The sequence below is a fragment of the Oryzias latipes genome, chromosome 4 (genome assembly GCF_002234675.1).
Source record: "Oryzias latipes chromosome 4, ASM223467v1".
Lineage (NCBI taxonomy): Eukaryota > Metazoa > Chordata > Actinopteri > Beloniformes > Adrianichthyidae > Oryzias > Oryzias latipes.
The window spans coordinates 18,206,614-18,232,029 of record NC_019862.2 but is presented as its reverse complement, the minus strand read 5'-3'; the positions used below and the strand labels follow the sequence as shown (position 1 = coordinate 18,232,029).

Genomic DNA, 25,416 nt, shown 5'->3' with positions numbered 1-25,416 from the left:
TGCGCCGTGGCGTTGCTGTAGTTCAATAAAGGCACTAATGAAAACAAAGTAAACTAACTTAATCAAAATATATTTGACCTACACCTACACAGGAGTATTTTTTTGAACTATTTCAGAATTCCCTGTGCTTGAGACAGTAAAAATAAAGAAGAAAGAAACAAAGAAAGAAGCAAAGAAAAAAGGGGCCAAATTATTTATATATTTTTAATAAAATCCATGTAGGGGCTAAAAATCAGGTGGCTTTTGTGATCCCTAAAACGGACGTCTGAAACTTTTACTCTGACAGTACTGAAAAGTGACACAATTTTTGCCCCTCATGAAGTAATGACCATGGTTCCAATTAACAAAAAGTTTTTATAGTAGTATTACACAAGATTGCATTTCTAAGAATTTCAGTAGGTGCCTTAACGAAAAACACTTTGTTTGACTTCCATAAATATAGTTTTAAAAATATGTTGTCTACATTTCAGTAGCAAGTTTTCTAATTTTATGCAGATTTTATAAACTTATGTCTGTAACTTTACCATAAAAACATGTTTGTTTGTTTTTTTTACAAAAGTGATCATTTCTTAAGTTATGTTCCACATTGAAGTAAGGAACGATGAAAATCTTTTTTCCGTTTTTAAATATTCTACCATTTTGCATTCTGTATGAATTAGAGTTTAATAGAAGCCTCTGTTGGCCTTTTCTTCTGAACTTCTTAAATAACCTCCATTGCTCAATTTTTGCTTTTTATTATAAAAGAAACTGATCCATAACCCTCTAGCTAGGGAAAGCCCAACTCATTTGCCAGACCACTGTACATTTCACAACAGGCACATTTTCTATTCTAAAATTTCATGCCTTTTAGCTATAAAAGTGTTTCATTCTCTGTCTTTTCAACCTCCATTTGTCTAAAGGTAAGTGTTGTTAGGATTGGTTAGGATTTATCTCACAGTAGGAGGAGCTACATATGGGTACTTTACAAAGCTGAGATCCCATAAGGGTAAAGATAAGATCAAATCATCAGAGAGAAGGGGTTTTGATTAAGTGGAGATCTCAAGAGTCTGGAGTTATACAGGATTGTTTTACAAAGGCAAACAGGTAGAATGGGTGTCATGAAGTGGCTGGTAACTTCTGTCTTTCTCTGCATTTCCTCACAGGTATATTAACATTTATGCTACATTTATTCTCAAACCACATAAGTAAAGAATACATATTTTAAAATAATTTATGATTTAAATTTCAGGTTGCAGCTCAATCAGGTACTGTATGAACACAACTCTCCACAGATTTTCAAGTGTTACAGATTTCTCTGTATGAAAGCTTAACTGATGGGCATTTTTCTTTTTCCTTTACTATTATTAGGTTTCGAATTATCCCAGTTCTCTGCAACATCCAAGACTGTTTTTCTCAAATGGACCAGATATATGGGAGCAGAATCATACAGGATAAGCACTGCCCTTAAAAGCTCACCAAACGACACCATTGGTTTTGTTTTGTTTGGTCCAAACACACTGTTGGGCTCCATCAGCTACTTGTCACAAGGAGTTGATTACATCTTCACAGTTGAGGCTTTGGATGGATCACAGAGGGTACTAAGTTCGGCATCTATCAATGCGTCAACAGGTGACTATAATCTTCAAACCATACATGATAACATCAGCCATCTTAGTTCTGTCCATGAAAATTGTAGTTTCCTTGTTTTTATTTGATTTCTTTGAATGGTAAAGTGTTTCTTTAAACATTTAAGTTTATAGTGGGGCGGCCGTGGTGCAGCGGTAGGGCGGTCAACCCATGATCGTAAGATTGCAGGTTCGATTCCCGCCTTGCATGTCCATGAGTCGAAGTGTCCTTGGGCAAGACACTGAACCCCACCTTGCCTCTGGTGGCGGGCGCCTGTGTTTGGCAGCAGTGCCGCCACCAGTGTGTGACTGGGTGAATGGGTCTGTGACTGTAAAGCGCTTTGTCCTTGTAGGAAGAAAGTAGCTATATAAGTATACACCATTTACCATAGTGTAGTTTCTAAGGGTCACCATGTTTGGCCTTTGTCTTCATTGTTAAATAATAAGAAAAAAAAGTCAACAATTAAAGAAAATGGGATTTTTTGTGACTCTTTCAGCCCCCGATAGGATGGATCCCATCCAAACCATCAAGCCCAAGAACAGCAAGACTTTGATTGCCGAGTTCAACTTGAAAAACGGAGTCTCTCAATATATCATAAGAGTGGAGGACAAGCAGGGCTTCTTCAGAGAAGACAGAGTGTCTTCCTCCCCAGCAGAGATCACTAACCTCAGCCCATACACTGAGTATACGCTCAGCATCATGGCCGTGAGCAGCGCCGGCCGCAGTCAGCCATCAACCACTGTAACAGGAAAAACAGGTAATGCTGTCAAACTTTTGTCTTTTTATTACTTAAAAAAACACATATGGGTAAGTATCTTTATTCAGTGAGAAACCCAGTACTTTCTCATCAGTCTTAATCACCCTGAAGAAGTAACTTAATCTGCCATAATTGAAACTCCATACACCTTTCTGTGAGGACGCATCACCAACGCCCATATAGGGTGTTTTATAAAACGTAATGTATCAGCACCCCTGAATGTTTTCTCTTGTATCATTAGTGAGTGTACCAGACTCTCTTTAACACGCACAAAGCTGATATTGATATTTAGAACACAGCTCTTATAAACCATGGCTTCTTCACCTCAGGCAAATATTTGATCCTAGAGAGACAAAAAAAACATAGAACAATAATATTAATTTCACTATTTGACCTTTACCGGTACTCCATTGTTCACTGCTGGCCTGCGGTGTTAACTTGACACATTTAGGACATAAGGCTTAACTTAGAGTCTGCCTCTATCACCCTAATTTTCTTTTAAGAAACGCCAATGCAAGTTTTCATTCTCAAATAAAATTAATTTTAATATTGAAAACAATTTCCTCTTTTTAATCTATTTATTGGTAAACTTGTTTTTCTCCTAACACCTGGTAGAGGTATGGAGCCCTAGACATGACATTTAAAAAATAAATAAATAAATTATTCCCTCTAATTAAGTAATTGGGTGTACATATTAGCATTTCGTAACACACATTAGCCATTTGTGGACACAAACTAGCAGTTGTGGGCACAAATTAAATTTTTTTTAGCCACTAATTAGAATTTTATGGCCACAAATTAGTAGTAGAAATCAATGTAACTAAAACACTAATTTGTGTGCACAAAATGCAAATTTTTACCCACAAAATACTAATTTATGCACCCAAAATACTAAAAAAAAAAAAAGATAATTTATGGCCACAATCTGATTAATTTGAGGGAAAATTTTTTACTTTTTTTGAATGTCCTATCAAGGCTTTTAATTAACATATAACTTTAGTTGATACTTTGGATAACAAAGACTTCTAAACGATATATTAGCAAAAGTATTCAATCACCTGCCTTGACTGGCATATAAACTGAACCCATAGAGTTCAATATGATGTCAGTCCACCAGGCCGAGTGATTAGAACAACCGATTCTGATCATTTGGATGGGTGAGCCAATACTTTTGATGATGTAGTGTATGTGCTATAGATTTTTACTCCTGGCTGCAGAATCTGTAATGCTATGTTGTGAAATGTTCTTCTCCACAGTTTTGCCTCCTCCCCAGTTCTTCACTTCCTCTCCCACCAATGACAGCATTGTTGTCTCCTGGGCTCCTGTGGATAATGCTGTCCAGTACACAGTATCTATACATAAGTTTGGCTTCAATACCGAAATAAAGTATAACACAAGTGACACCAACCTGACCGTCTCAGGCTTGGAGGCCGGTTTGCTCTACATGATCAAGAGCTCTGCTTGGGACCCCATTGGTCGAAACGGAGAGGACAGCTTATATAAGAACCAAACAACACGTGAGTTCACATTTTTATTTTTGATATGATACTCTGTCAGCTCAATGACATAACTTTAATATTATATGTATGCATTCCTTTTTAATTTAGTAAGACATCATGTCTTTGTCAAGCTTACCAATATCAGTTTTACCTTCACTGCCAAACTAACATAATACCATCTAGACAAAAGGACAGCGTCTTCAGTAAAATTCACTGTCAAAAATCCAAAAAAATCTTTTGTTCATTTATGAGCAAAGTTGGGTAGAGATTCATTTTTACATTATTGCATAATAAAGATTGTTGTTAGATGTTGAAAGACCAACTGTGTGTTCACTAAAACATGACTAAAGTGTTCGTAGCAGTTTTAACGTTTAAATCCTGATTCACAAGGGTAGAAAAGCGAAAAAGGAATTCTGATTGATTTTGAACAACTTAAATATTTCTTAAACCGCAAATCAAACGCACCATAGTAGCAGGAAATCCCCAAAGTAAACTGGAATACTACTAATAAATACGTAAAAAGCAGCATGAGTTAAAACAGGTGTTAAACAAGTTAAACATTTTAGATGTGACATGTAAGTTATTAACAATCCATACGATCAATACTCACATTTATGAATTGTATTTATAATAAGTAATTACAAACAAATTTCTATCTGTTTCCTCCACTTTTATGTTTTGTTGAACTAATCATTTAAATTATGATTTGTCTTTCACCAGGACCTCCAGCGCCATCTTCTGTCAACGTGTCAGTGGTGATGAATAATACATTTGCTGGACTTGCTGTGTCCTGGGAGCTTGAGAAACAGGTTTATGGATATGTTGAGTATCATGTGATCAGTGAACAGAACGTCACCTGTAACACCACCTCCACCTCCTGCACCCTGCCTGTGGGGTGTGGAGAGCTGCACACCTTTCAAGTCATTGCATCAAATGAGGCTGGGCCCAGCTACCCATCCATCCCAGTAGTCTTCATCACATGTAAGGAGACTGCCTCAATCAAAAATGTTTTCTTTCTAAATTAGGGACATCATAATTGTACCATAATTAAAGATGATCGTACAAGGTCACTATTGGAAAATAGACATATTTTTAACCTAACATGGCTCATTAATAGTTAATTAAACAAAAAGCTAAACTAACAAAGGTCATGCATCTTATTTGGCTCTTCCAAAGAGCCCTGGTCATAGAAATTAAGCTAATGCTCATAAAAACAGCATTTTAAAACATAACCAGGGTTACTTTTTATCTCTTGCTGGAAAGATTTATTTTTAGGAAGCCCAAAAAGTCATAAGAAGTCGAGTAAATGTTTACTATAATGTATAATATGGATGCTGTAAGACCTCACGTTGTTGACTACAGGTCACTGTACAAATGTGCGTGTTTACAGAGCCACTTAAACACAATTGCACAAAAGGAAACTAAATAAAAATCCTGATTCTGATTCCAATTGGTTAAAACTTAAAATCTTACTTATTAAGAATATAGATTTAGATAACTGTTTTTTTAGTTGTTGATTTGCCTTTAAGTAATTCCCTGTGTGATGTTGGTTCCTGAGTGTTAAGTGCTTCTGTGTTCCTTCAGTCCCCTGCCCTCCAGACTTTTTGGCTCATGCACCATCCTCAGATGGAAACTGCACTCTGACGTGGAACAGAGTACCTTATGCAGACAAATATGAAGCCTTCATTAAGACAGGTGATGGTAGCGAGGAAAACTGCAACACCACCAGCAACAACTGCACCTACCAATGCCTGTGTGGCCACACGTACCTGATGTCTGTGTTGGCGTTCAATGAAGCTGGGAGCAGCCCTCATGGAAAGGTTATCAACTATACCACAGGTGAGTGCAGGCACAGGAGAAGGTTCAAAACAAAAGATTTCATGATGGTCCATCCGTTCACACCTAATTGACCTTTGTGTTTCAGTGCCCTGCTGTCCAGAAAACGTAGCCGTCTCTGCAGTGAGCACTGACACATTGGAGATCACGTGGACGGCCTCGCTGGGAGCAGAGCTGTATGAGACCACAGCCGCAGACGCCCTGGAGGTCATCCTCTGCAACGACACGGCTCCAGTGTGCGCTCTCTCTGACCTTAGCTGTGACAGAGCCTACAGCGTGGTGGTGACGCCCTGTAATGACATCAGTGGGTGTAACCGTGCTTGTAAAGCCCACACCAAAGACACAGGTGAGGTCTCTTTTAAATTACAGTTAGAATTTGCAGTGGGAAAACATCCATGTCAGGCAAAGATTGATCTAACAAACATTTAAATCTAATTTTTTCTGCATGTTTCATGAGGAGCATATGGCTGCTTGGAAATAAAGGCTGCTATCTACTTAGAAAAATTGATGTCTCATTTATTTTTCTTATCTTCTCTGTAAACGTCCTACCTCTCTTCCACCAGCCCCCTGTGCGCCATCCAATCTGCAGCTCACTCTACAGAACTCCACTGTCAGTGTCAGCTGGACAGCAAACAACAGAAAAGCTAACTACACAGTCACAGCAGACGGAGATGGTGGTAGGCACATCTGCACCACCAGTGGAAACAGCTGCAACGTCACTGACCTTTCCTGTGGCTCCATCTATGAATTCAGTGTGTCAGCAGCCAGCGCTGCCGGCCCGAGTCTATCCAGCTACACCAAATCACATGAAACAGGTAGGATGCGAAAAGGTTGGATCAATCAATCGAATCATGATGATCATAACGAGAAATATAATTTAGCATTTTGTGTTTTTCCCAGTCATGAAAATAAGGATATGTTTACAATTATGACATATTTAAACTGATTTAGTTCTTTAAACTGATCGCTTTTCATTTCATTTTCTGGTCAAAAACAAAAAGAAAAATATTTGATTTTGTTGTTTTTCATCTCTGTTGAGTTTAGGTGGGTCTTGGTTTAATTTAAAATGGGTTCACTCGGAAATGCTGGGTTGATTTCCATTTCATTGGCAGTGTGGCATCATTCCAAAATTAAAACATTTTTTAAATTTATTATTAAAGAAAACTGATCTATCTTGGTGTGTCAGTAGTTGCTTCCCTTTTTGGTATAAATACTGTTGTATTAGTGAGGGGTAAGTAAGGGTGTTGTGTAAAAATATGCCAAATTTGAAGATTAATGCCTTTGTGGGGTTTTTTTGTGTACCACTGACTTTTATTGGGTCTTGATCTCATTGTTTCTATGTTGTTTCAAGTTTGTTTTTTGCTTTTGAGCTGCAGTGTTGCTGTCTGTTTATGCATTGAAACTTCCTCCAGTTATTTTATGATCTTTGTTAAAAGTTGAAATAATGTAGAAGTCCTGCCAATGTGGCAGAATTAGCTCCTGAGTGTAGAGATTTGTACATTTTCACAGATACGTTCTTTAAATTTTGCAGCTTTGGGTTTTTTGTGTTTTTTTATCCTTTGATTTCAGCACAAATCTATTTTCCTAGCATCATGCTTTTTTAAAAATTGAATATATTATTTTATGATAAAATATTTATCAACAGAATACAAAGCTTGTGAACCTTAATGTCTATGATTTTTTCTTGTAAAAAACTTTAGCACCCAAACAGATGTACTTAAACCAAATCACTAATGTTGCCCTGTATTTAAAAAAAAGAAAAACAAAAGCGATCTTACATTCTGGGTTTTTCATATTTGTGGAAATTAAATGTCATAAATACCAGCCTGAAGAACCATCATGTTTTTTTGTTCCACAGAGCCCTGCTGCCCGATGAACATCACAGTAGATCAGGTCACTGAGGCAATGACAAACGTCACATGGTCCCAGGCTAAAGGAGCCCACTCTTTCATCACCTCTCTGACCTCCCCCCGCGGTCACGCTCGCTGCCACACGCAGGACTCACACTGCCTGATGGGCTGCATCACCTGTGGCACCAACTACTCTGTTACCATGGAGACCTACAGCCCCAGTGGGCACATGTCCACCTGCACATACCAGGGCTTCTCTTCCAGTGAGTAGTGATGTTCTATATATAACAAAAAAATGTCATTCGCAAACAGTATTATGCAACAAATCTATTTTTAGCATAATTTTAAATACAATTTTATTTTCTAATATTACTAGGTTAACGATTAATTTATTTTGGCACAGATTAGTTTACATCTTCATATTATTTGTATTTTTATTTACTAATTTATTGAAAAACATGACATTTTTTAGTGTTTTAAATACATTTAGACCTGTAGAGTTCAATGCTTTTTAAACAGATTTTAAAAAAAGTTCATCAAAATTTGGGTGAACATATCTTATTTGTTTAGATGCAAAACAGAAACAACTTAAGAGATGATTTTCATTTTATCTAATGAAAAATACAGTTTAAAGTCCAGTCTTTGGTCCAATGTGTTATTTGTTTTTTTTCCTCATGTTTTTTTATGTTGTTGTTTATCTTATTTATTCATTATTTTTTGAGAAATTTAAGTTCCTTTCTTTTATACCTTACCTTAAAATGGCCTAAAGATGGCTGTGACTTTAAAAAAAAGGGAAATCATTTTATTAGCATGTTCTATTGGGATCATTTTAATGGTAAAATTTTCAAAAAAGCTAAAAGTTGCTGTTGTAGTCAATGAAACCTTTTCATTTTTCTTTCTCTAAGAAATTCGGATTTATTTGTAGGAGCATAGGCCTCAGCATGCTGAAACACAACCTGTTGATGATCCTTTCAGCATTATATTTCATTTGTGTGTGTTTTTTTTACGCAGGCCCTTGCTGCCCGTCGGGCGTCAAGCTGTACAGAACAACTGATAATTCCTTTCAGGTTTACTGGCGCTCCACAGGCAGCCAACACAGCATCATAGCAGAGCTGCTGGGGAGCAACAACAGTTACAACTGCACTGCTTTGCCCGGGCAGAACAGTTGCAGCATTGACAACATCCAGTGTGGGGATGTCTTTCATGTAATTGTAGCCCCGCTCACAGTGGAGGGCGAAAAAATCTTGTTCTGCCCTCAACGACTTTATTCAGGTAATGCGGAGCAATCATGAGATTATCATTAATATATTTATTTTTTTATAAAAAGGCTATTTCAAACAAACTTTTTGTCTTGTGTGAGATTTTGTCTCTCATGATTTTTCTTTTTTTGTTTAGTTACTTGTCTAGGGACCAGCATTGGCACAGGTAGGTGCTCAACCTTTCAACTTAAGAAAAAAATAAACTTTACTTAAATATTTTTTTAACCACGTTAGTGTTCTTGCAATCTAAATCAACATACCAATACATTCTGAATAATATTTCTAATATCATATTAATTGTGCTTCAGTGATTTACAGAGGAAAAAGAAGTCTGGCTTGAAAGATGGTAAGTTCAATATTTAATGTTTGAATACCAATTAGGCCTAAAAGAATTCTTTACAAACAAACAAATGTGAATGTTCTAAAAATATTTGTATGGTTTAAGAGATGAATAAACTTAAAATCTTTATTATCTGTTTAAAATTAGGGAGTTTTTTTTTTATTTTCTTTCATTTTTCCAAGAGAACAAGAATTTCAACACTTATTTTAATGTAAATTTAGGACTTAGAACCATCAAACATGATTTATAGAGACCTTTTCATGTAAATTAATTAATTGCTTAAAGAATTTTTCATTTAATTGAAATTATTATTGGCTGCACATTGAAATAATGTACTCCCATATTTTTATTTTTGTGAGAAATGATTATGTTCAAGTTGCAGTTTAACCTTTGTCCACCAGATGGTGCGCTTTTTCTTACACCAAAAGAATGGTACAACGTTTTATGGTACGGCATATTCCCTGTTTCACAAGTACTTGAAAATATATAGTTATAAAAAAGTTCTTCACTATTGCCGATTATTTTCATAATGATAGTCATTCTAATTATTTCTAAGTTCTTTTGTTTTTGTGAAGATCTCATTTTTATTTTTATTTTTTTCAAAAAAGAGCCTAGAGTTCTAAAATATGAAGGCCTTAAAATATTTAAATGTTTGATTTTCACAACTGTTTTGGCTAAGCATATTGCTTGGGATATAATGAGCAATACATTATTATATTTTTCTCTAAGGTAAATGCTCTTACTTCAATAAAGCAGTTTTTGTGTTTGGCTTCCACAGCTTCCTTTTCCCAGATGCAACACATTTTCATCCTCATCTTCTTTCTCCAGCAACTCTTCTCTACTAGAACAAACGTCATAGTGAAACATTGACCAAGAAAACATTAACAATATAAATAATAAGCATTTAGAACAAAAAGAAATTGATGATGAAGGATTAACAGTCATTATACTTGAAATGCCTTTAGTGACATTTACTGAATTGAATTAAATGATTTTAACATGAAGACAACACCAAAACATAACAGCACTGCCAGTGCTCAAGTTTTCTTAATGATGACTGTGATAATTTATATTTAAGCATTTTACTAAGACAAATGTATTTAAAACTTCAATTTTCAAAAATACTCTTTAAAAAGCAAGTGTTTCAGCAATCAGAGGACATGCTTGTACTGTAAAGAACCAATACAGAATGTCTTTATATTCAGCCCCAAGTTGAAAGCCTCCTGTGATAAAGCAGCAAAAACAAAGAAGATTTTGCCTTCATTGTATTGGTTTTCTGTTTATCATTTTCAGGATGTATTCAAATGAGTTTTTCAATATGTACCATATGTCATTTATTAAAGAATTTCAGCATCATTTCTGTACTTTCTGTCTTTATTGTTCGTCTGAATTTTCCTTGTAAAAGGATGTACCAGAACTCAAGTGAAAATTGATAAGTGCAAAATCCATCTGGAGTCCAATATGAACTGATCTTTTTATTCTTTTGTTGTTGTCAATTACAACATTTTTACATCACATCTAGCCTTTTCTTTGTTCCTGATAAGACTTACGAAATCTATCTGAACTCCTGAAGCGAAAATATGCATAAAAATAAATAAAAAGACCAAAAACGACCAAATTCAGTAAATATATTGTGATTTTGTTGTAATGAATTTTGATAGTTGTAACAATTATAATTTCTTCTAGATTGATATTTTTTATTTTGTATCTGTGTTATTCAATGCATGTCGTATGCAGCTATTTAGACCTGGACAATAACGTAATTTTAAACTTTGTATTAAAAAGCTTTTTAGAAAAAGAACTGTAAGGATTTGAAGCTTGGAGCTTACTGGTAAGATACCTAGAGGAAGACCAGGAAGTTCATGGATGCAGTAAAGTGTATGGGGGTGGTTGGCCTTAAGGAGGAGGATACTGAAGATACAATTACCAGTAGATGGAGGTGGATGATTTGCTGTGGCAAGCCCTCAAGGTAACAGTCAAATGTTAAAAAGAAAAAAGGTTTTCTCAGCTCAATCAGAACTGGCTTTTTCAGAAATCTGTTTTTTATCTGTCAATATTTATTTAGGAATTTCCCTCTACCTCTATGCCGGTCCCAAGCCCGGTTACCTTGAGAGGGTTGCGTCAGGAAGGGCATCCGGCGTAAAAACATTGCCAAGTTCACCATGCAACTCATTCGCTGTGGCGACCCCTGATGGGAAAAGCCGAAAGGGAAACAACAACCTGTTCACTTACGAACGCATCTGTTTGGTGTTACAGCGATTGTTTGGACAGAAGCCTTTCACATTAATTTGGATGACTGACTTTCATTACGCATACACCTTCCCACCCATCCATCCATCCATCCATACATCCATCCATCCATCCATCCATCCAACCATCCATCCATCCATCCATCTTCTATTGCCGCTTAGACCTTTGCAGGGTCTTTTAGGTTGTTGGAGCTTCTCTCAGTCAACTCAAGAGTAAAGGTCAGATCCAGCTCCAGAGGAGTTTAGCTGGTGGGGATGGGGGTAGGGGGTGCTAATTTCAGAGGGGCACAGTTATCACGCGATTTCTTTTGATATTTTTAAACACAGTTATTTAAAAATCTCACAATATCAACTCGAACTTTGCTCAAACTTTTAAATGTAAATAAAAACATTAAAAATTTCACAAAACATCACTGAGACCAAATCAAATAGTGGTGAAGTGTCTGTATGGGAAACAATAGCAGAATCACTTTTTACTGAATACTCTCACCAGGGTCTGTTTTGGTTTTATAAAGTGGAGAAATTGCAATAATTTCCAGAGGAATCTTTCACTTAAGAGAATATAGATAGTTTATAGTCTGCAGCCTATTTGTTTGATGAGGATTTATTTGGGATTAAAAGTAAAACACAAACAGGGCAGTATCACCACCTTTCATATTTATCTCATCACATTCAAAATTAAACAAAAAATTTAAATGTAGAACAAATCACAGCACTTCTGAAACCTAAATTCAGATTTTGTTTATTCTTAATTTCATGTGCCTTGTGTCACAGAAAGAATAACCTAGTGATACTAAAACTGTTGCACACTGTTGAGTACAGCTTCTATTTCAGGCTAATCCAAACTAAAATATTGAGCCAAAGGGAAAACAGTACCTTCAAAAGGAGTTTGAACAGCCTTAAATATAGAAGTAAAAACTAACAATCTGCTCATCTGTGCTGTTCTGCTTATGTCATCTAAAGAGTGAAAATATTTAACATTACAGTAACACCAGTTACTTATAAGGCCTTACATGGAATGGCCCCGACCTATGTTGAGGACCTCATAGTCCCTTACCATCCAATAAGAACACTCGCAAAATGCAGGACTGCTTGTGGTTCCTAGAATTAGTAAAAGTACGGTTGGAAGTAGAGCGTTTAGCCACCAAGCCCCTGTTTTATGGAATAAACTCCCAGCTCATGTAAGAGAGGCCGACTCAGTTTCTACATTCAAAGTTAGACTGAAGATATTCCTCTTTGGGCAGGCTTATTATCAGACTACTTAGTATTCAGAGATTATTTAACTTAATGTTAATGTGTTTAAATTAAACTTAATAACAATAACTATTTGTTTTAAAGGCTGCTAGAAGTTGAAGCTGGGGTAACTATGGTGCACTGGGGTTCTGTCCTCTTTTCTCATCTACTTCTACCCTTCCTCTCTTCTCTATTTTTGATCATCATTTATCATTTAGTTCTCCATGCCTCTGTTTGGTACAGTGCGATTCATGTATTGTCCCTCTTTCCCTCTCCCCTCCTTTGCTCCTGCTCCTACACCTGGCTGTGGTTCCTGTCTCCGGCTCGACTCGCGCCCCTGACTGTCCCCCCAACCACGGCTGGATGAAGCTCGTCTGCTGGACTTTATATATGTAGTTGTAGTGTTACATAAGTTAATTCTTCTCTAAGAGTTCTGGTAAATCGCCTGTCCGTCCTGGGGGAGGATCCCTCCTTCATGTGGGCACCCCTGAAGTTTCTTCGTCTTTTCCGGAATCCGTTTTTTTTTAGGAGTTTTTCCTTACCGCGAAGGGGGGTCTAAGGGCAGGGATGCCTGTATAGCTCAGTCAGTTTTTTAGTTCATTTTAGTATTTTCCTATTGAACTCTTTGTATTCATGATCCTTTTGAGTTCATGTTTTACTTCGAAGCCCATCGAGACAACTGTTGTTGTGATTTTGGGCTATACGAATAAAATTGAATTGAATTGAATTGAATTGAATTGAATTGAATTGAATTGAATTGAATTGAACCAGCATTGTTGTTATGTGGACATAAATTGCACCCAGATAAACAGAAAATAAATATTGTGGAAAAATTACAGTGCTTTCTTTTTGATATGTGGGTTTCATACTGTCGGAAAAGTTGTGGAAAAGTTTGTGTAAAAATCTAGATTTTGCTTACGGTACGCAAAGAACAGAATCTTTAGAATAAACTCAATTTCTGTGGCTTCTCTATCAATCGCTGCCTGGTTCCAGTCTGCACCACTTCAGTCTTTTTTTTCATCTTAGCCTTTAACTGACTTCTTAAAGACCCTTTTTTACAGAGATCCTGAAGATAATTGAGATAGAAACTAGATGAAAGTCTTAGCAAAATTGTACCATTTGTACTGGACAAGTCCACTTAAAAAAAATCCTAACTTTATTATCTAAACTCTGATGCTTAATCCACAAAAAACATGTTCATTAGAAACAAATAAGTTTTTATGCTATCTTGTCAAGAACTTAGATTTTTTTTTTAATTTAGTCTAAAAAAAGACACAAAACATGTATTTTATTGCTAGAAACAAATGACATAAGTTTATTTAAATACATTAAAGATTCAGTGGGATGTTGCATGACCTGTAACAGAGTAAACACCAGGAGATTATAACAGTTGCATGAACATACAAAGGGGTAGAAAGGCGTTAACATCACTTGTCCTGATTTAACATGCCTCAAAATCCTTCTTTTGTTCATCCTGGGCAGCAAATATCCTCACAGGTTTCATGTTGACTTCCTTCTTTTCTCATTCTTAATGAACTGGGAAGTGAGAAGGCTTTTATTCTTTTGATAAAATGTATTTTTTAGCCAAACGTGTGGCCTACATAAAGCCAGCTTTGGGACCATTCTGGTTATGAGGAAACAAATGTCGTATTTATGAAACAATTTCAAAAGCTTAAGAACTAGAAAAGTTGGAAGCAGTTCCAGCATGGCTTGTTTGTCAGTACATCCCATTGTGGTGAAGTCCCAATTCCCAAGAATGCATTGTTAACTATAGTTTCAGAAGCGCTGATCTCCTTTGCCTGGGTGACCCCTCCCACGGCTTTATCTGCGTTATCTTTGTAGTTCAACCATTCACTGTTTTCTCATGTTTTGTCATATGATTACAAAAACTGATAAAGTTTTGGATGTTGACCATCATTGAGTCCTGATTTTTCCAGTAACTGTAGAAGAGTAGTGAAAGGTTGTTCTTCGACATCTGTACCTGTAACATAGGCATTGGCAAGATTTTTTTTTACGTTTGAACGATTTAAAATTAAAAATAACTTTTTTTAATTTCCACTTCAATAATCATTTAATCTAATATGAAAGCAATCTCAGTGGTCTTTTAATTAAGATTATGCTATTTTGAGGCAAAAAACCAAAACAGAATTGTTTTGCAGGACTTAAAGTTTGTGCTATCATCATTCCAGCAGCTAAGCAAACAGATAAGACCCTGAAGGCCTCATGAGTTATGTGGCTTTGGAAACATGAGGAGTATACTTGTACAAACCCCTTTTGTATTTGAGACTACATTTTATTTTTATTGATATTTGTGTGAGGAGAGAGAGGTGAGGAACAAGGGTACAAAAGAGAAAGGAGGGTGAAGAGCTTACATTAATGGAACACACTGAAGACTGGATCACAAACAAAAAGAGCAAATAAATTGGTCATGGTTTGTCATTTAGCTTTGACATTTAAACGTTTATCAAAAGGGTTGGTGTCTGTCCACAGACACACTCACCCACACACATTCAGTTAATAATAAATATAGCCATTGCCTGCAAAAATCTTCCCATGCACAAGGGCACATATACAAAACAGATACAGATCAACTCTCACATACATACCTATATGTGTACAAGCAAACATATGTCAAGCATTTATTATCCTGTTCATATACAAATATCCTGTTTGTGTAAAACTGATGAGATACCAGTGCTTAAATGAGTCTGTGTTCACTGCTTTTTCACTGAAGAATTGTTTCTCTTTCGGCTTTTCCCATCAGGGGTCGCCACAGCGAACGAGTCGCATGGTAAACTTGGCAATGTTTTACGCCGGATGCCCTTCCTGACACAACCCTCTCAAAGCAAGTAGAGAAGGGAACAGGGAGCAGCCTGGAGTTGAACCTGGGTTTCACGGACAGAAGGCGCCGCAAACCAGCACGAGCTAAACCGGCTCCCTGCTTTTTCACTGAAGAATGATGTAGAAAAAAAAGAGGAAGGGCCCAATGTCCCCACACCAAGCCGCCAGCAGAGGGCAGAGCGGCCGTGGTAGCAGGGGTCCCCAGAACACTTGTGCAAAGAATCAGATCAAGGGAGTTTGCCTAATGAGCAACTTTCCACCACCCAGGACAGAATCAAAAGAACCACCACAGGAACCTCAGTGTCAAGCCCATTCCCAGCCAGAGAACATCCCCTGCAGTGCCCTGGGTTGAGTGCACGGCCCCTTCCACCTGAAAGTCCCTCCAGCCTCAGATGAAGGGCTACCACCTCCCAGGAATCCTGAGTAACCCGCCCAGGGACCCCAGGAAATGGCAATATTGGACTGAAGACACCCACCAGCCTACCCAAGGGTTCAACAGAGAGAAAAAGGCAGGGGGCCAATCCCCACGTCCAGGAAGAGGACTGATCAGACTCCTTTGTCATGTTGATTAAAAGGCAAACGTGAAGATTCTCAGCACACGAAGACGCAAGAATCAGAACCAGCACCACAGGTACACCCCTAGGCTTAAGAATCTCAGGGATTCCCCTCCTCCCATGAACAGAGGGACGCTACCACCACTGAGCAGCTTTATCAAAGCTCTGGTCGGAGACCGAGGCATTCGACCATCCAGAGCCACCCATGAGTGTCTCTCAGTAAGCATCAGACAAACACACCAAACTCAGTCCTTCCAGTAGACCCCCCCCCCCTCCATCTCACATACCACCCCCATCCATGAAAATGATCAACTATCAATAAAAACACACGTGCTGTTCAGATAGATATGAAATCTGTTTTTGGTATGAAAAACTCTGGAAGAGTTCATCTTTAACCCTTGTGCTATCTTAAATGACCCCACCCTCACATTTACGTGTTCTCCCTACCATGACAAAGGTGGATAAAGGTGGAAAGATTCTATGTAATCCATGGACACCAGTGAGGTTCACAAATCATTGAAGAAAAAAGGTTCAAAGCACTGTCTAGTGGGTCTAGATGACCCAACTCCCAATGTTAAAGTGCCTAGGATAGCACAAGGGTTAAATTTACACTATACAGCCTACATTGAAACATAATGCTTTTTTATTTACCAAGCTAAAGTAACTAAAATGATAACATCCACAATAAAGTAAAGACATTGTTAGTAAAACCAAGTTAAACATTAATGTGGTGTTTATTTTAAATATGCAGTATGAGGATTTAAAATATTTTATTTAATGATTTAGATGTAACTTCAACAAAAGGATGCAGTGTTATTTGTCAGAAAATGTGTAAATTCATTCATCGTCTTAACAAAATTCAACAAAGATGCAAACTCGAGATGTTATAATAGAAGACCAATCAACTAAAAGAAGAAAATGTCTTATGTAAAACGTAAAGAGGCCTGTTAGGTAAACTCATCTGACTCATCTGCCCTGCCCTCCAGCTCTCCCACCTGCAGCTCTTGCTGCCCACCTGAAGCCCCAGGTGGGGGCGGTGCTTCCCCATACGAGCATCATTGATTGGTTGAAATGCATTCATATTTAGCTCAAAAGAATCCTGTGTACCTTTTGTATTAGACTCTCTTGAATGCTACAACAAATTTGATTCCATGACAAGAAGACAAGCATGGGATTTCTGAGAGCCACAATCTTTTCTTCAGTTTTGGTTTTTCTCACACAGGTAAAAAAACAAAATACTAAAACAAATGTACTTTGAATTTCAGTATTTTGAGAGAATGTATAATTAATTTGTTTTTCAATTACAGATAAACCAGTGTAGTACAAACGGTAAGAAAATAATTAAAATTCGAGTTGGTAACATTTATCTGCAGAGGACACCGTTTCAAACCAGGCTTTGTGTTTATTCATTTATTTCAGGCTGCAACTTCCTGTCAGCAAGTTCTCCAAGTAGCTCTTCTCTCCAGTTGACATGGGAAAAATATCCGACAGGAACCAGCTACATGTTAGACATCCGAAGGACAAGCTCCGTAGATTTTATTCCGATTATTATATTAGGGCTTGACCAAAGGACAGAAAGGATTGTGCAGGGTCTGTTACCTGGAACCGAGTACAATGTGACCCTAAAAGTCTTTAGGTTCTACTTAATAGACTGTATGACCACAACGTTGGCACGTACAGGTACAATCATTTGTTTTTCTGTGTAACAAGTTTATTGCTGAAAATAACACAATTCATGAGATAAATCATGTACCGTAGTTATATGACAGAGAATGCATACATTGTATAAGTTGCCCCAAATCCACTTCCTGTTCAGTCAAATTACACCTTTTCCTTTTTCTCTGCTGTGTCTCCCCAGTCCCTGACACGCCTCACATATCGGAGGGAAGGCCATTATCCAGCTCTTCCATCTCTGTAAGATGGACTAATGTGACTTCTGGGCAGTATTATGTACTGCAGGTTTATTCTCAGACCACAGGGAAAATGATCAACTTCACCCTCTACAACACCTCAACTGTAGTAAGAAACCTTCAGCCTTCTACCAACTACGACTGCTATGTCTATGCAGTTAACCAGGCCGGCTTTGGGAACAGAAGCCGAGTTAGGACCATCACCACTTGTAAGTGACAACCTTTAAGTTATTTATGTCTATAGTTCAGAAATCTGAATTGAATCTAAAAGTTGCTTTAAATCTGCTCTTTAAATATTTACTTTGCTGTTTTTTTAATCTAATAACCTTTATATGTGTTACATACATGGTTTTAGATTTGTTTGGGTTTTATTTTTCATAAATTTGGCATTTTATTGTTCATATTTTGAATATGCTGCTTTAGGTTTAACCAGAAGAGTTTGTCACTTTGTTTTGTAGTCTAATCTATATTCTGCAGCTTTGTTTGAAAAATATCTGCTGACTTATAAAACTAAAACTTAATTTTCTGGGAAAAAAAAGTTGCAGAAACTCTTCTCACAAATGACAAAGGTTAAAGTTTTATGGAGAGACAAACACACTAGGAAGAACCTCTTCTCTTGAATAACCCATTCTTAAGTCTTTCATTTTTAACTGTGTTTTTAGTGACGCCCCCTCCAGTAGGCGTTAAAGCAGTACAAACAAACCCAGTAACGGCAAGAGTGACGTGGCAGCCCGTGGACAACGTCCTCTTGTACAAAGTCGCCATCCAGAACCTGGATGAACCCACCAGCCAGCCCTCAGTCTACAATGTCACAAACACCCAGCTGGACATTGGAAACATCCACCCCTGTACCAACTATTTGATATCAGTGTACTCATATAACACATTTTTGGCCATAAGCGAGCCCACAGACTACACGTACACCACTAACAGTAAGTTGGCAGAGTCAAACCAATATCTATAACTTGGTGATTAGGATCTAGGGCAGCTATTCTCTCTGAGGCGTCCCTTTCAGGCATGTAGAAATTAATCCTCAGGTTTAAAAAGACTCAGATGTCCTGACTCACATGTCGAATTGTTATTATTCCCACATAATCTCAAAACATAATGATAAAGAGTTTATGCTATCAGACATGGAGATCAGTAAACTAATATTTTATTCTTTAGAAACCAAAAAATCTCCTAAAATTTCAGGCATTCACTCTTGATCGTGAATAACTTTTGTTTAAATGAATATTTTTTAAGACAAAAATCCAACACTGGTTTTTTCCTTGCAGAACTGACACCGGTGTCATCAGTCAATGTGGACTACGATTGTTCCACCAAGTCTGCCACAGTGTCTTGGACGGCTGTTCTTGGAGCCGACTCATACGTGGCCACAGTTACTCCTAAAAACGGTACAAAGATTGAGTGCACTAGCCGGAGCACCAGCTGTCAGCTGAGCGCGCTAGATTGTGGTCAGCTCTATGAGGTTCACGTCACGCCCCTGTCAGGGAACTGCAAGAACTTAGTCAACACCAGCTCTGTCTTCTTTCAGACAGGTAAGAAAGAAAAACAATTCCTTTCTTTTTCAAATGCTTAATGACCAAACATCTGGAATAAAGTTCATGTGTGGTTGCTTAGAGTTGGGTCTACATTGACCCATTGGTATGAAATGCAGGTCTATAAATGAGAGGATTTATATTTCAGAGACTCTAGACAGAAGACGTTTCTCTATCCTTTCCTTTAAAACCACGTCTGAAGCTCAAAGTTGGAATTTTCTCACAACTACTTGCTTAACCTTGTTACAAATTTCTCTTCTTTTATTGGTTCAAAGATAACATACGAAGATTTCAAACAGTCATCAAGCATTCCTGTCACATCTTCGCTAAATCTAAATGATCTTTTTCTGTGAACCTTCTGGTTTTAATTCTGCAACATTTTTATGAACTTGAAAAGAAAGGATGGATGTCCAAACTCTGTCCTCTGGGATTGGCGCCCCACTTGTTTTCCAGAGATCCCTGCCCCACCTGCTGCTGTTTAACTGGAACAGGTGTGTCTGACCAAAACGCAGCAGGGACAGTGGTAAAGTGAACAGAAGCAGGACAACAGCCCCAGAGGACTTTAAAGTGTGACTCAAAGCTATAGAATTAATAGAAAAAAAACGTCTTACAAGAAAGATGAGGTTGAATAGCTCGCTAAGCATCATAGACACCAGGCATTATTTCATAAAGCTGCAAAAGTTTGTATTTGTAGAACGTGCATTTGTTAAATTGTTTTTTTCTTATTATTTTCAGTGTGTTTTGGTTGCCACTTGAGCTTCTTTGTGATTGGCATAGTGGCAAAGTCTAATCATTTGACATATTTCAAAGTAAAAATGAGCTATTTCTTCTCTAATTAAATGTTTAACCCCTTGACGCCTGTATCTATTTTCAGCTAAGAAAAAAAAATCACTTGTGCTTTTGCCTTCTAATAGATTGTAAATCGAGATGAGTTTGAAGCAGATATGGTTTGTTGCATATTTGCATCAATAGACATCAAGGAGTTAACCAATCACAGAAAAAAAACATACAGACAAGACCTAAAACAAAGATTTTCTATTACTTTAGTTAAAAACAGAAGCATATAAATCTAATAATTACAGTTTTAAGTGTTTACTATTATTCTTTAAGAAAAATATTCTGTGGTTAAATAGATACGTGTTGGAGCAAAGCATGCCAAATCTAGGATTAAACATACATTGAATATTGTAATCAACATAGGAATTAAAGAAATCTTTATTTATTTTTCTGTAACAGTGCTCCAAACTAATTAGATGTAAAACTTTTATCTACATAATACATTAACAAAGAAAACAGTAGGACCACATTCACAACCTGAATAAACATGCCAGTTTTTTAGCAGAAATATGTAATTCAATGTGTTCTGATGCCTGGCTAATGTTCTTTTAAATACCTGTCCACCCTCAATTCTGCTTTGTTCTTTCTTTCTTGTCACGTATTGCTTTATTCTCCTTTGGAGACTTGGTGAGAAATTGCTTTCGAGTTCCACCCACACAGGTCGCATGGGGCTTTCTGATCTTTTTGTGACTTTAACAGTGCTCAATAAGATTTAGTTACAAGTAGATAATAAGCACTTTTTCTGCTGCTGGAACTAAAAGCAACCTCCATTGTCTAGTGACTTCTTGCAGTGTTGGCACTACTGTCCTCTCCACTCGTGATTTGCGTGTAAACCAACAAATAACTTTAAAAAAGGATAAATCCGATAACGTTTGGGAACATCAGTTGTCTTTTTAAGTCTACCTGTGTGCTGCTGAGACCACATTAGCTTTGAGTCACAGGGGAGACTTGTTTTTCTTGTATTACATTTTAGGATTTTTCACTTCTCAGAACCGTATCGCCCTGCCTACTTTGAAAACTGGGCCTCCCTTAGAGACAGTCTCATATAGTGTTCATGTTGTCAAAGGCTTGCATTTGTATGAAGTTTAAGTTCTTTGAAAAATAATACTGAAATACATTTGAGACCTGTATGTAACACATATATATTTTTACACGTAATTTCTCCTCAAGTGCCCTGCCCTCCAAACAACTTGACATTGTTGCGGGAATGTTGGAGCAATGCCATCATCTTCTCCTGGAACCTTACAAACGGTGCAGACTACAACCTGGCCAAGGCAGTTGACTCAAAGGTACTCAGCAACTGATTATCCAAAAAATCTAAATTTTCTTCTGCTGCAAAGTTTACCTGTGAAGTATTAAAAAATGCTATTTATATGATAAGATAACATGCCAGCTCAAATATGACAAGAATCTGCCAAAACACTTCTTCACTTTTATTCAAGCTATAATTCTGTTCGTGTGACAACTTTGTCTGTGATGTACAAATTAGTGTTTCAGCTCTAAATTGCTTCTGGCAGCTACTAAGTTGGATTTCAATTTTAGTTTAGGAAGAATGCAAAAGTGCAAATTCTTTACTCGGCTTTTATTATCTTTTAAAATTTCTTCTTCAGGGAAATGTCCAAAACTGCCTGACTAGGGAAAACTCCTGCTATTTCACAAATACACAATGTGGAATGCGCTATGTTTTCACTGTCTCTACAACCTCTGGGTCTTGCCAAAGCGACTTTAGCACAGCTGTTGGTGTCCGTACAGGTAGGACAAAGTATTTCATGCATCAAAACTCAGTGTGTAACTTCTCTAAATTGGCTTTTTCTGCACCAGAATGTAACATGTTTAAGTTCCTCTATATGTAATGCTACGTTCACAATGGATATCTGACACATGTTCAAGAACACTTTCTTGAATGTGCTTTCGGCATATGGTGATCACACTGGACCGTCGCTACCAGATACTAGTGCATGTACCTGGAAGCGGCTTGGTGCGAAATAAAAAGGCAGGGCAAATCACGATCTATTCCAAAATATGAAAGACTTGGTGTCATACAATTCCTGCCGGGTACAAAGCGCTATGATAACTTTCTCCACCAATTTTTAAGTAGTTGGCACTTCCGTGAATTAAAAAGAATGCTATTCATACATTACTACAGAGTCCCTGATTGGTCAAAGTTCAACTGGTTTAACTTTCATTGGCAATGTGTTTTGTACGTAGTGCCTGAAAATTGACTTGAAAACTTGCGTAGCGACACACGAACACGAGTGTTTTGAACACAGAAGTCCAAAACGCGCATAAATGCGCATTTTCAAAAACGCTTAATTGAAAGTGATTGCTTGAACGTGCGTTGCAGAGGCAGGTGTGAACGTAGCCTAATAGATACAGCTTTAAAACAACAGACAGCAATTCATTTTTCATGTAACATCTATGCTTTTCTAGTTTCAGCAGATTAAACACCTTTTAGGTTTTAAATAGTAAGTGTACATATCTTTCCTACTTGCATGTAGCACCCTGTATGCCCAGAAATCTGCAAACGTACGCCAACTGCAGCACAGGTACTCTGCTCAGCACATGGGACCATGCTGAAGGAGCCCTGCGCTACAACGTGACGGCACAGGGCAACTTCCAAAACAGCATTTACTCCTGCAGCTCACAGTCCAACAGCTGTGCTATGGCCGGCCTGCAGTGCGGGGAAAGCCTAACCATCTCAATCAAGTCCTCTGACGATGAATGTGACAGTCCACCCACGCTTGGGCTTCCTGCTGAGACAGGTAAAAAAGACCTGGGTGATAGATGTGCGGTAACAGAAAGAAATGCCATGTACAGTAAAAAAATCCACAAAACATAATTTACACAAAGAATATTTTTATATTATAAAAGAATAGTTTTTGGCAACCCCCCCCCCCCCCCCCCCCCCCCCCAAAAAAAAAGCACTATGCATTTTTACAGAACAAATACATATGTTCGATCTATGGGTACGCACAAATGTTGCTGTAACTGTTAAAATAGCTGTCTTTGGACGTGTAAATTGTCACTCCATTTGGGCTGAGTTAGAATAAAGTATCATTAAAAAAAACAAAAGAAGAAGCTGCAAACACAGATTCTTCCTCCAGTAATTTTCTAGTTAACTGTCATGATCAGAAAAGCTTACTATAGAATCCATGTTGTAGTATAAAATGTGCAAATAACTATAAGAGGGCAGCAATTAGCAATTTTCTCACCCTACCACAAGGAAAATACAATACATTTACAGAACAATCATTTTACTGTTATGTTAAAACTTGGTTAATGCATGAAGGCAGTTTTTCTGAATTTGTTTCTTCTTCTCTAGCCCCATGCACCCCTCAGAATGTAAATGCTGTGAAACAGTGTGGAAATAACTTGGTCATGGTGAGCTGGAGTTTAAGCAGTGGTTCACTTTTCTACATCGCCAAGGCAAAGGATGATGATGGTGAAACGCACAGCTGCAACTCCTTAGACATGTCCTGTATGATCAGTGGCCTGAAGTGCAGCACCAAATACAAGGTCTCTGTCATTTCCTCCAACTTCATGTGCAACAGCTCTGAAAGTGAAGTGGTCACCATAGAAACAGGTACAGTGGCATTAGGTTTTTTCTAAAGCTGCTTATTCATGCTTTAAAGGCAATGATAGCCTTAAATACCAAGTGCAAACATCCCCCAAAAGAGCATAACATCCATATTGTACAAAAGCTCAAAAAGCAAGTTCAGAAATGTGTTGAATTTTGTGATTTCAGCTTACTGCCCACCAGAAAACCTGACCGCCTCCCTGGACTGTGCTGCCAACGAGGCTCAGATTTCATGGCAGGGAGCTCCTTCATTGAACTCCTACACTGCCACCATGACGGACACAGGCAATGGCCTTCTCAGTTGCAGCTCCACTAAGCAGAGCTGCAGAGTGCCCAGCCTGAAATGTGGCCAACTCTACACTATCACTGTCAGTTACCATGATGGCACATGCCCAGGCTTGATGTCCAAACCCATCTACATGCACTCTGGTAAGAAGTCATGTTGCTTCAAATGTTGTCTAAATAAATCCTTACAAGAAATACTGTAGGTCCTTAAAGTCCCCACTTCAATCATCTGTTGATCTATTTTATAAGCCTAGCCTAGACACAGAGTAAGCCCACTCCCATTTCCCTCATCTATCTGTTTACGCATTCTACAGCTAGTTTGCAGCCCCTCAAAACCCAAAATGATGACATTACTGGTGACAAAATAAATTTGCGAGCAATATTGGAGCCATCGGGTCATATAGTTTTAAACTAGTTGCCAGCTCAGACGAGGAAAACAAAGACGAACCTGGATCTGTTTGTCTGCAAGGGGATGCATCAGAATGGAGCCAAGCAGGGAGCTTGTGGCCCACCGATTGTAGCACCTACAACACAACTACAAGCTTTTTCCACCGAAATTTTTTTCATCTGATTCGGATTCACAACAATCTGCATAACGAAACACTCAGAAATTCATTTTTAGGCTTAAGTTTCTTTATATTTGTCCTCTTTCATGACAAAAATGCGTTTTCATCTGAGCGGGTCTTTTAACCCTTGTGCTATCTTAGATGACCCCATCCTTACATTGATGTGTTCTCCCTACCATGACAAAGGTGGATAAAGGTGGAAAGATTTCATGTAATCCATGGACACCAGTGAAGATCACAAATCATTGAAGAAAAAAGGTTCAGCACACTGTCTAGTGGGTCTAGATGACCCAAATCCCAATGTTAAAGTGCCTAGGATAGCACAAGGGTTAAAGGTTAATAAATGCTACAAATGAAAATAACACACACCCATAAAATGGCATTAACAACAATAAAACAAAAATTCTACTTTTATTTTTTAATTTATGATATTACTTGAGCCATACGCTATGTTCATTTTAGAGACATTGCGGTATAGGATACAGCTTTGTTAGTAAAATAATTATTTTAAATGTTTGTAAAAGCCTAATCAAAGTTTTGCTATGAGAAAGTTGTTACTAAAATCTGCTTCTTTGTAGTTTTTTCCTTTGTAGTTGTGACATGATTCTATTTTAACAAAAATGAACCACAGGAAAAGGCTACATCTTTCTGAAAACTGTTCATGTACTTTCCAAACA

General features: G+C 37.6%; 2 protein-coding genes across 2 annotated transcripts; both read left to right on the top strand.

Annotated features, from left to right (window-relative positions):
• Positions 1–81: 81 nt before the first annotated feature.
• Positions 82–10,502, top strand: LOC101172066 (fibronectin type III domain-containing protein 7-like). Its single transcript, XM_004068087.3, has 14 exons — positions 82–1,142; positions 1,229–1,244; positions 1,348–1,608; positions 2,102–2,362; positions 3,619–3,879; positions 4,582–4,842; positions 5,446–5,700; positions 5,786–6,043; positions 6,261–6,512; positions 7,556–7,810; positions 8,559–8,819; positions 8,943–8,972; positions 9,115–9,152; positions 9,925–10,502. The coding sequence occupies exons 1-13, from the start codon at positions 1,089–1,091 to the stop codon at positions 9,144–9,146; spliced, it is 2,457 nt and encodes an 818-aa protein (XP_004068135.2). The 5' UTR covers positions 82–1,088; the 3' UTR covers positions 9,147–9,152; positions 9,925–10,502.
• Positions 10,503–17,141: 6,639 nt separating this feature from the next.
• Positions 17,142–25,343, top strand: LOC110015006 (fibronectin type III domain-containing protein 7-like). The gene is made up of 10 exons (XM_020702820.2): positions 17,142–17,245; positions 17,331–17,352; positions 17,443–17,703; positions 17,882–18,142; positions 18,596–18,865; positions 19,211–19,474; positions 22,810–23,073; positions 23,634–23,894; positions 24,057–24,317; positions 25,333–25,343. Exons 1-10 carry the CDS (start codon positions 17,192–17,194, stop codon positions 25,341–25,343), a joined length of 1,929 nt encoding a protein of 642 aa, XP_020558479.2. The 5' UTR covers positions 17,142–17,191.
• Positions 25,344–25,416: the final 73 nt, after the last annotated feature.

What these genes read in the sequence shown, in the direction of transcription:
- LOC101172066 (XM_004068087.3), top strand. Translation starts at nt 1,089, where the DNA reads ATGGGTGTCATGAAGTGGCTGGTAACTTCTGTCTTTCTCTGCATTTCC. An exon ending in ATATAAGAACCAAACAACAC is followed by an intron (nt 3,880 to 4,581) that starts GTGAGTTCACAT and finishes GTCTTTCACCAG; the next exon opens with GACCTCCAGCGCCATCTTCT. An exon ending in CACCAAATCACATGAAACAG is followed by an intron (nt 6,513 to 7,555) that starts GTAGGATGCGAA and finishes TTTGTTCCACAG; the next exon opens with AGCCCTGCTGCCCGATGAAC.
- LOC110015006 (XM_020702820.2), top strand. Translation starts at nt 17,192, where the DNA reads ATGGGATTTCTGAGAGCCACAATCTTTTCTTCAGTTTTGGTTTTTCTC. An exon ending in TTTTGGTTTTTCTCACACAG is followed by an intron (nt 17,246 to 17,330) that starts GTAAAAAAACAA and finishes TTTCAATTACAG; the next exon opens with ATAAACCAGTGTAGTACAAA. An exon ending in AGTTAGGACCATCACCACTT is followed by an intron (nt 18,143 to 18,595) that starts GTAAGTGACAAC and finishes CTGTGTTTTTAG; the next exon opens with TGACGCCCCCTCCAGTAGGC.